This window comes from Gavialis gangeticus, unplaced genomic scaffold, assembly GCF_001723915.1.
Source record: "Gavialis gangeticus isolate Ggan-Ray unplaced genomic scaffold, GavGan_comp1, whole genome shotgun sequence".
NCBI classification, from domain to species: Eukaryota; Metazoa; Chordata; order Crocodylia; family Gavialidae; genus Gavialis; species Gavialis gangeticus.
The window spans coordinates 264,215,376-264,226,800 of NW_017729032.1; the positions used below are offsets into that span (position 1 = coordinate 264,215,376).

The 11,425-nt window shown below is 47.0% G+C and overlaps 1 protein-coding gene and 1 long non-coding RNA gene across 9 annotated transcripts in view; one reads left to right on the forward strand and one right to left on the reverse strand.

Moving 5' to 3' along the window:
- Positions 1-3,599, reverse strand: part of LOC109302175 — a 29,644-nt gene extending 26,045 nt beyond the window's left edge. Inside the window, exon 1 of the long non-coding RNA XR_002098722.1 lies at positions 3,587-3,599. This is a non-coding gene — a long non-coding RNA (uncharacterized LOC109302175). The remainder of the gene's footprint in view (positions 1-3,586) is intronic.
- Positions 1-11,425, forward strand: part of ABI3BP (ABI family member 3 binding protein) — a 392,420-nt gene that overhangs the window by 376,891 nt on the left and 4,104 nt on the right. For all 8 annotated transcript variants that reach the window (XM_019523725.1, XM_019523728.1, XM_019523731.1 and 5 more), the window contains 3 exons: positions 423-452; positions 1,990-2,151; positions 10,213-10,335. In XM_019523725.1, the coding sequence (XP_019379270.1) occupies positions 423-452; positions 1,990-2,151; positions 10,213-10,335 (315 nt within the window). The remainder of the gene's footprint in view (positions 1-422; positions 453-1,989; positions 2,152-10,212; positions 10,336-11,425) is intronic.

Consider the following 11,425-nt stretch of genomic DNA (forward strand, 5'->3'; position numbering starts at 1 on the left):
CCCCCCCCCCCCATTACTCCATCATTCACTCATACCCTAGAACAAAGCTTTGAGTGGCAAGTGTTACAGGGGAGTCTTCTAAAAAATAATAACCCATTGACACTGACATTTAAAGATGTCCTGAAGATTTTGGCTGATGAACTTCGCACCCGTGTTTTCACAAAACCCAATATGACTGGTCATATCCCATTAATAACATTTGAAAAAGCTCCATGATGCAATAGTTCCAAATTATTACATGGCAGTTTATTTCTTTAACTTAAAGCAAAAATGATGTGAACCTGACTTCCAAAAAACAGCTGCTATTTTACAGATTATAGTTTGTCAAGCATAGAAAAATCACTTCTCAATGCACTTCTGTTGAAATGTCAGGGGAGGTTATTTTACAGTGTCTGATTGTGTGCTTTTTTTTTTCTTCCCAGCGGACCCAAGAGTGAGCGAGCCAATTTCAAGTAAGCCTTTTATGCATAGAATGCTCTAATCAGACCATTTTTCTGCAGTGAGATAACTCATGCTATATGACAGGGCTGGCTGTACTTTCCCAGCTAAACATGCCGTCACACATGATTTCATTTCTTCCACCTATACCGCTTGTAAGAGATTCCTGCCAGTCCAAATGTTTACCTGAGCTCAACACAATCAACATGAGGTGGTGTAGCAGTGGCAGCTAGGATGGCTGCGAACCAATGTCCACAAATGAGCCAAGGACAGCTCATATTTTCTCAGCCTTGTCATTAACTCAGAAGGTGGCTCTGTGAAACCAATAAGCTGTTTCTTGCTTAATAATAAGTGACTTAACAGAATGCAAGTCAAAGTCTGCCACTGTACTACTGAAAAGCTTGCCACCAAAAACAGGATGCTTCATACAGGGCTTCATGAACTCAGTAGTCAAAAACCTGTTGAATTCAGAGGGATTTGGCTCAGGCTCTTAAAAAAAACAAGATACCCATTTCAGGCAGAGGGGCTGCTTTGTGCGTTTAGTATTGAAAGCACTTGAAAAGTACACAAATAGGCTTCTTTTCCTCATACTCATCCAGCTCATCCTGTATATTTTGCTGTCTGCTAGCCCTGCCTTAACCTTAACCATCTGGGAAAGAAGGAAATGTTGCACCTTTTATAACTGAGAATTTTGCCAAGCATATCAAGGCTTGACTCCCTGACAACACAAGGTACCCCACATAAAGGGGGCCCAGTTCTGACCTCAGTTGCACCGGTCTAATGGTGTATGCCAATGGACACCCTTCAGACATATACCAGTATAGCCTAGGATCAGAACCAGTCCCTAAAAGCAGGTCACCACAGCTCTGTGTTTGGTAGTGCTACGGTGAAGTTGAAGCTGTGTTGGTTTAGGAGTTGTGAGGGGCAAGGATTTTGTAGAGCAATATCTTTTCTTGGACTGACTGCATAGTAGAGTGAGACACTACCTTTCATTCAAAAGCTTGTCTAACTCTATCCCAGCTCTGCAGTTGGTCGAATAAAAGCTATCACCCACAGAAATCCTTGCCTATGTTTGCACATTTTGCTGCTACTAGTTCCCTAAAACAAAAACAGCAACCTCTTTCAAATGTGGCTAGAATGACCCACCTAGGCCAGAGGTGGGTGGGTGGGTAGGAGCTGGGACCTGGCCACCCCCACTGCTTGCCTCCCCAGCAGCATAGAGGGAGCACCTGCAGCTAACATTTTTCCCCACAACAGCATGGGGAGAGTGCCCACAGCTGAAGCCCCCTCACTGCTAAATTCTTCTAAAGGCCCTTATCCATGGGTGAGATCCAATGATCCCACAGCCCATATATGGCCCACATATTGTAGATTGCTGATCTGTGCACTAAAACTTCCTTCCAAATGCAGGTGACTATTCTATGTAGTGCATTTTGAATGGCACCTCATGGCATGAAGGGTTTCCTCTCCTCTGTATATGTCTGAGTGTGTTTATCATCCTTTGTTATGTATGACACTATTCTAATTAGCCTCTTTCTTCCCCTTCTGCAGTGGGAAAAGATGCCATCTGGACTCCAGTCCCATTTGAATCTGACTCCTATTCAGAGTGCAGAGGGAAACAATATGTCAAGAGGACCTGGTACAAGAAGTTTGTGGGAGTGCAGCTGTGTAACTCCCTGAGATATAAGATATACCTCAGTGATTCTCTTACAGGTAAGGGAAGCCAAAGGCAATATGAATATATCCATATGGATGCAGGCCAAATTACACAACACACAGACATCTAGGACCTTCATTTCCATGGCTCTGAACTAAAAGGTTTCAACAGATGGACTCTGTTGGCTGTGATTGGACATGCACATTCTCCTCACCTTGGAAAAGTGGAATTTCCAAACTTCCCAGATTACTGTTTAAGATTAGTTCTTTGTTTGACAGCACCCAGAAGCATGCAGTGCAGTTCCTAGAGCATTTGTAGAGGCAAAGGCACAGCCCCGGAGAGCCACAGTCTAATGGTATCAGTCCTGCATTAAAAATATCTGTGTTTGCACAGTTCTTACTGAACATTTGGGGCCTAGAACTGGACATACTGCAAGAAGAAATGGTGGAAGACTAGGAGGTAGAGCAGCTGATGTTACAATAATCCCCCACAGGAACTCAGGCTGGGATGTAAACAAACCTTTTCATGGGTCTGTTGCGAATAATGAAGTTTTACAGGGTACCTGCTAACAGGAACATCTGACTTTAAATCTAATTAACATCTTTTCCTTGCCTGCTTTCATTTTACGATACCCACCAGGCTCCTGGCCATTGCTCCTTCACTGGCTCATTACATTCAGGTTACCATACAAAAGCTTTTAAAGGTCTGGCTGCTGTTCTGTTTCTTTATTATGGTTAGTGGGCTGCTCTAGTGCTAATGGTTTGCTTGGCCCAGAAGCACACAGATGTGTACACATATCAAGAGATCTGTGAAGCTTTTGCATCATGATTCCATTTACTGATTGATAAATTGATCACAATTTGGGGGAAGCTTTCTGACTATTATGATTCTGATAGGCCTGAGCTCCACTTGTGCAACTAGCAGAGAGTGCCATTGCAGAAAGCAGCTGGGTTTTGCCAGCTTTGCCTGGCTAAAAGCCAGTCCACATAGATTCATAGATGTAGGGTCAGAAGGGACCTTGTAGATCTTCTAGTCCCACCCCCTACCCTGGGCAGGAGAGAAAACTGGGCTCAAATGACCCCAGCCAGGTAAATGTCGAGCCACCTCTTAAAGACCCTCAGGGTAGGAGCCATCACCACTTCGCTTGGAAGTAGGTTCCAGATCCTAGCCGCCCTGACTGTGAAGTAGCACTTCCTGATGTCTAGTCTGAACCTACTCTCTAGCAACTTATGGCCGTTATTCCTTGTTACTCCAGGAGGTGCTCGGGGGAACAAGGTCTCTCCCAAACCCCACTGGTCCCTCCTAGTAAGTTTATAGACAGCCACCCGGTCCCCCCTCAGTCTTGTCTTGTGAAGGCTGAGCAGGTTAAAGGTTCTGTAGCCTCTCCTCGTAGGGTCTGCCCTGCTGCCCTATGGTCATGCGAGTGGCCCTCCTCTGGACCCTCTCAACGCTGTCCACATCCCTCCTGAAGTGCAGCACCCAGAACTGGACGCAGTACTCCAACTGCGGCCTGACCAGTGTTGCATAGAGGGGGAGGATCACCTCCTTGGCCCTGCTTGTGATGCATCTGTGGATGCAGGACAAGGTACGGTTAGCCCTACTGACTGTGTTCTCATATTGTCGGCCCATGTTCATTTTGGAGTCAATAATGACTCCAAGATCTCTTTCTGCCACCGTGCTTTCAAGAGGGGAGTTCCCTGGCCTATAGGTATGCTGCTGGTTCCTACTGCCCAAGTGCAGCACCCTGCACTTGTCAGTATTGAGTCTGATCCTATTTTCATTTGCCCACCCCTGTAATCTGTCCAGGTCCTGCTATAATCTGTCCCTCCCTTCTAGTGTGCCTACCTCACCCCAAATCTTGGTGTCATCTGCAAATTTAAACAGGATGCTCTTCACCCCATCATCCAAGTCACTAATAAAGAAATTGAACAGTGCAGGCCCAAGGACCAAGCCCTGGGGGACTCCACTGCCCACTTCCCTCCAGGTCAAAAATGACCCATCCACCACCACTCTCTAAGTACAGCCCCTCAGCCAATTTGCTATACATCTATGTAGGCATCAATGCCACAGTCACCTAGCTTTTTAATGAGAATGGGGTGAGAGACGGTGTTGAAGGCCTTCCTAAAGTCCAGAAAGACTACGTCCACCGTGACACCTGCATCCAAGGATTTTGTGACCTGATCGTAGAAGGCAATCAGGTTGGTCTGACATGACCTGCCCCTAATGAAACCGTGCTGGTTGCCCTTGAGCATCATCCCTGTTGCTGGCCCATCACAGATGTGCTCCTTAATAATCTTCTCAAAGAGCTTCCCCGGGATTGAAGTAAGACTAATGGGCCTATAGTTTCCTGGGTCCTCCCTCTTCCCTTTTTTAAAGATGGGGACCACATTGGCCCTCTTCCAGTCATCCGGCACCTGGCCAGAGCACCACAAGTGCTTGTAAAGCCGTTCCAGTGGCCCTGTGATAACCCCTGCCAATTTCCTCAGCACCCTGGGGTGGAGAGCATCTGGACCTGCAGATTTGAACATGCCCAGGCCCTCCAGAAGGTCTCTAACCCGGTCCTCCCTGACCCTAGGCTTGGCGGAGTTTCTCCCACGTTCATCCTGAATCTTGGTAGGGGAGTCCTGGTCCCTGCACAAGAAAATAGAAGTGAAGAAATTGTTAAAGAGGTCTGCTTTCTCCTCTGGTGTGACTACCAGGTTGCCAAGCATATCGTTCAGGGGTCCCACATTACCTGGGGCCTTCTTCATTCTCCCTATGTATTTAAAAAAGGACTTTTTGTTGTCCTTGATCCTTGATGCTAGCCTTAGTTCCGTATCTGCCTTAACTTTCCTAACAGCCCCCCTACAGACCCGAGAGGACTCCTCTTTGGTGATAGCCCCTCCCTTCCACTGGGTGTATGCCTCCTTTTTGGCAATCAGGCATTAATTGAAGTTGGCCCTCTTTAAAGTCTAAGGCTACTGCCTTGCTGCAGGCCCTTGACACCCTGCGCTGGTGAATTCCAGTAGGCAATGATCGCTGTCGCCCATGTGGTCGAGAACCTGGAGTCCCCTCACCAGGTCATCACTTGTGGTCAAGACCAGGTCCAGCAGGGCATTCCCCCTTGTAGGACTGTGCACCTCTTGGGTTAAGTGGAGGTCCTGTATCTCGGCCAGGAACCTCCGTGAGCAGTCAGACCTAGCTGACTGCTCCTCCCAGCAGATGTCCGGGTAATTTAGATCACCCATGACGACTATATCCCTTGCCTTAAGTGTAGCGCCCAAATTCTAGAGTGACACAGAGCAGTGTAATGCACAGCAAACCTCCCCTGCAAAAGTCAGGCTGATGTGTTTGTTATACAGGATTGGCTCAAACAGGGGAAAAATGACATCTGAAAAGAAGTAACTTTTAGGGCCTTATCCAGTCAGCTGCTAAGCACCCCTAATTGAGAAGTTTCTGTGTCTTGAGGAATCAGTAGCGCAGTGCATGGCATCTCATGGAACTGGGCCTACTGCTGAGCATTCATGGACCAGGGAAAGGGAAGAAAAGCAAGGAATGCACAGATTGTATCAAATTCCTATCCAGCTAAACTGCCCAGCCTCCCCCATCACACACACATGCAAGAAAAACCCTGTGGTTATTTTAAAGTGCATACCTCATCCATAAATAGTATCTGGGCAATTACGTGGCCCAGAAAGACTATTTTATAACAGGGGTATCATTCATTCAACTCTGCCCATACAACAAAATAATCAATGAGATGCAACATCTTGTAAAACTAGTCAGCAGAAGAAACAGCAGCATTAGGCTACCAGAACTATAGCACAGTCCTAAACCAAATGAATTGACACTCTACTGACAGCCCTTTTAGTCTCCAAATAAGCATCTGATGTATCAGTGGCCCATTTTCCTATTTTAATTATATTGTTTTCATTCTTCCTGGGAGAAGGGTCATTTTACTTGACTGGGAACTAATCAAGGTAGCCACATCTTTTTCATTACACTGACAAAATGTGGCTGTCTCCCCTGTGTTGCTTTAACCGACATGGACCAGTTGTCACAATATTTGAATGAACTGGAATGTTTGTCCAATAAATATAAAATAAATGTTTGACCCCCACCCTTTCCCAACTGACGTAATTACCAGCTTCCATATTACCATGGAAAACTTTCCAGTTCTAGGGCGAAGCTCAGCCTTTTCAGGTAGGTCAGTGCAGTGCCTCAGTTCAGTGGAGCTCTGCCTGCTTACGCAAGAGCTAAATTCAACCTGCAGCATCCATCAGGATTTTTCTGGCACTTAAGATCTGCTCATGTAGAGCCATTTGAAAGGGAAGCTCATGGATGAGTCTACAGGCATCTATTTGGTACCTAATGGAGGGGAGAAGAGTAGGGGTGTGCGAAATGGGCTGTATTCTATTCAGATTTCGGAATTGGCTTGAATCAGGGGCAGTGATGTGATTTGTTGATTCAGATCACTGTCCCCAATTCAATTCAGCTGACTCCGAATCTGAAGATCTGATGCTAATTCAGAGAATCAGTGATTCAGCCATAGACGCCACGTTAAATGTTTTTTTCTACATACCTTGAGGTACCAGCTTGTGAATGCTGCAATGCTGGACTGGATGGAGCATCCTATAGGAGCACAGGGGAGCCCCCCGCATGCTCGGTGGCAAACCCAGAAGTAGACCAGAAGTATTTCTGGTCCACTTCCAGGTTCGCCAGGGAGTGCAGAGGGCTCCCCCCCCACGCTCTCCCCCAGCTCAGCGATCAGCTGCAGGGGGACCCTGGGTGCCCCCCTAGACCCAGGAGGCACCGGTTGCTGAGCCGGGGGGGGCACAGGGGCACCCCCCCATGCTCTCCCTGGTGGACCCGGAAGTGGACCAGAAGTGCTTCTAGTCCACTTCTGGGTCTGTTGCCGAGCGTGCTGAGGAGACCCCTGCACTCCTGTGGCACGTTCCATCTGCCCCAGCATTGCAGCATTCATGAGCTGTCTACTACCTCAAGGTATGTTTAAAAAAAAAAACATTTAAAGCTATGTCTATGGCCAAATCTCTGAATCTTTCTAAATCTCTCTGAATTGATTTGGAGGGTTCTGATTCAATTCGGGGAGATTAAACGGTCTCCTGATTCGATTTGGATTCAGAGATTCAGCTACCGAATCAGGCTGAATCTCCACTGAATCAAATCAGGGACTGAAGTTTCGCACAGCCCTAGAAGAGAGCTCTTCTCATGATACCATGCCATATCAATAAAGGAGCCACCCCTACTGTCCTCATATAAGTGTCCTATCTTTGTAAGCATGCCAGCCAGTCATCTAAAAACAGTTACATCTAAACTGTGACCTTCAGCAACTGTGGAAATACCTTGCAGCTTTGGGCAGACTGAAGGTTCTGAATTTGAGATCAAAACTTTTACCCAGGGAAGACTCCCTCAATCAGCACTGGAAACCAGCTCTCCCATGGACCAAAAATAATAAAGCAGACAGTAATAAGTGCCTACCTAATGCAACAGCACATGCATAAAGTCTGGTCACCTAGAGGTGAATACTATGGGCATCGATTGGTGCCCCTCACACCTGACCCACAGCCCCCTAGCCCTGCCAGTGCCTCTATCTCACAACCTGCAGCCCCCCCACTCCCTCCAGCTGCACCAGAGCCAGGGCCTGCAGCCCCTTGTCCCCCCCATGGGAAGTGGCAGCTGCTGAGGTCAGAGTGGAGTGTAGAGCCCGGCTCCCCTCCCACTCCATCCCTTCCCCTGTGGGTGGCATGGCCAGAGCAGAGCCCATGGGGTTGTGGGGAGAATGCAGGCTGCCTGCTGCAAGTTTGTGGCTCCCTGGCCTGCTGCCCTGCCCCTGGGGAGCTCAATGCCCAGCAGGCAGGACCTGGCACAGGAGGGAGTACCATATCACCATGCTGAGGCACCCCTTGCCGACCCATCAACACTGGGGACGTAACTCTGTGCTGCCCACCACCACCACCACCACACTTTACCTTGGCAGCCATGATGGTGCGACTCTCCCTCCTGTGTTGGGTCCTGCCCATGGGGCTGCAGAGACAGCTCCTTGCCTTGAGCTGGTCCAGCTCTATTGCAAACCCCATGCCTCACTGTGGGCGCAGAAATCTCACAACCCCAATTGCTGATGTTGTGATGCCGTTTGAGGTCATGACCCACTGTTTGGGAACCGCTGCTTTAAAGGATCTCACAGCACCTCAGCACTAGAGGAGAGCCGCCTCAGCTCCCTTCTGAATGCTCATGCACCACCCACTCCCCTGACCTGCGAAGACTTTAGGTCTCAGCTTGCCTTAGAGCTTCAAGGTCCAGCAACAGGAGCTAGCCCTTAACATCATTGGGTGTTTATAGCATCATGCTGCACAATTTTTGCTCATTTTGGGAACAGGTAAGAATATGCTTGTGCAGCAGTAGCAAACGTAATCTGGAAATGTTTTCTCACTACATTCATAGGGCATGTGTAGACAAAATGGGGGCCCTAAATTGAAGCAGTGGATTTTTAACACCACTTCAATTTAGGGCCTTTTAAACCGCTGTGCCGTGCACACACCTGACTTACCTGCCTCTCCAGCAGCGGGGAGGGGAAGGCGAGCTGCCAGCGGGTGGAGCAGTCCCTGGGCTGCAGGAGTGGGTGGGGAGCAGTGTTCCCCTCCGCAGCAGTGGCAGCCCCCCACCAGGCAGCACCCGCCCACAGACACCCAGCGTGGGTGGTTTGGGGGGGCACCGCAGAGGGAAGCACCGGGCCCCCACACAGCTCACATAGGCAGGCTCCAGGGGGGGGAAAAAGAAAGATCAGGCTCACCAATTTTTTTTCCCTCTCTTGCGCAAAGCCTGCCTTCCCAGGCTGCTGCCAGGCTGCGTGCATGGGCTTCCTGCAGAGCCCCTGAGCTGCACGGAGCCTGGTGCTTCACTCCGCGGCTGTAGGGGCCGCAAATTAAAACTCTTCGGAGGTGTTTTAGTTTGCTGCGCCCCAAGTCATTTACAGTGCATTATGCGGCCGAATTTCCTACAGTGGCTGGAATTAATGCGCAATATGCCTCTGACGTGTGCAAACACTGACACCATTAAAGCGATGCAAAAGCATTTAGCCCACTTTAAAGTGTTGTGCACACATCTACACACAGCCATAGATTCATAGATTGTAAGGGGCTGGAAGGGACCTTGGAAGATCATCGGGTCCAGCCCCCTGCACCAGGCAGGAAAAATGACAGGTGGGGACAGGTGACCTCAGCAAGGTGACTGTCCTGTCTCCTAAGTGTTGGGGCCACTGGTTTTCCTTATACTTCTTAATTGAATGCTAGGAATGTTTTACCTATCAATAAAAACACGTGTTCAGGTATAGAATATTAACATATGGTATTCCTGTCCCAACTCACTTCTAGTGTAGCGTGGCATTAGTAGGGCAGTTGTACCTCAAACTGTACAAAATCTCAGATCCCTGTCACAGTTCACTTTGTAAGTACACATTCTGGGAATGGAGAATTATACTGTATTCCTATTTCAGCCAGTCTCAACCCTTCTGTTCCTCCAAATGATGCAAGTTTAAGTTGTTCTTTAGATGACTGACTACGTAATCTGTGGACAGGTACACATTAGATTTTTAGTCATCTATAGGACACTTATGTACAGTGTAAGACATAAATAGGGAAAAAGGCATTTTAAGAATCTAGCTTGCTGTGTACCAAGGATGGCCTATGAACATCTCTAAAGCCATTTTGAGTTGCTTAGTGGAAGATGGGTTTGGGCCTAAGTTAGTAGCAAAACTCCCCTCATTGCAGGAATGGCTTGAATGGAAATGTGCACAAATACTATGTAAAGCGCAATGAAGAGAAGGAGAAACAAAAACAAGAATGGAAATTTTAGCTTTTACCCAAGAAAGGTGTTCCCTTCTCAGTAATTAGCACTGAACATGGAGCATTTATACCTTTACGTATAGAGTTACATCTTAACTGGACAGCTTCCAAGTTAAAACTGAGACATAAAGGATGCTAGCATTCCACTTGGAACCTGCCCTGCAAAGGCACCAATGACAAAACCAAAGCTTCAAATGGTTCCAAAAATTCCATGCAACTCACCCAATTTGAATTTTCCAGAGGTTTTTCAGAATGCTCTTTCCTTGATGTTTTCAGGAAAATTTTACAACATAGGTGACCAGAGAGGACATGGAGAAGATCATTGCCAATTTGTGGACTCATTTCTAGATGGAAGGACAGGACAGCAAGTTCTGCCAGAACAGCTACCAGTCAGACATGGTAAGTTCTGAGGAACATAGCTGTAGCAAATTCAAAACCGCGCACCCCCCACTCCAGCTAACACGAGGCCTGGTTGTCTCCAGTTGATGGTGTGAGAGCCAACACACAGCCTGAATGAGACAAGGTAAAGAATCCTAACTTGCTTGATTCAAACTATCTTTTGCAATGGGCAAAGTGTTGTTCCAGCCTATCCAGCTTATTTGGATGTAAGATGGTTTAGTAGCAGGAAAGCCTTGGAGTAATTGCCACTTGACAAATGCTCAGTTCAAGGGAGAGAAACCATGTCTGATCAAAGGGCTGGGGGCCAGGCACCCCCATGGTGTAGTCCTAACACCGAATTCTGTCCTAAACCTCACTTGCATAGCAGGGCTGGACACGGCAATGTAGTGCAAATTATTACAGGAGACTTACTTTGAAAAATGAGCGGTATGCTATTGAGGGAGATTGCAACAGGAGAATAAACACACACTCACATTTAAGGCTTTCCAGCTTTTTCAGGGTGAGTTGTATACATTCAAAATCTATAAAGACACCATAGCATTAAGTTTACAAGCTGGCGTGAAGAATTATGTTCACACTGATATGGTTGTTTTTCAAGTACTATAAATCAGTGGAGTTATCAATGACATGCCTTTCTTTTGGGGAAATGAAAAGCAAACTAGAAAGGAAAAGTTATTGGTGGAAGAAAACAATTCATATCTGCTGCAACTTAAACTGGATACCCTGAATCTTGAAGCAACCAAGTCTAAAGAAACAAGCATGGAATTAGGTTCTCAAGTTGCATTTTGATCTCATCTCTGAAGTCAAGATGCAGCCGAGCTACATAACTTCTCTCCACTGACTTATCTGTAAAATGTTGGTTATCTATATTTACCAGTACCTGCTTCACAACATGTTGAGGGTAAGGTCTTGTCACTACAAGAGTTGTACCATTTTAATTACACTACTATAATAATTACAACTGTACCATACCACATCTATATATATATATATATATATATATATATATAGATGCATATGAATTCCAGCTCTAATGTGTCACTCGTATGTATGTATGTACACACACACACACACACACACACACACACAC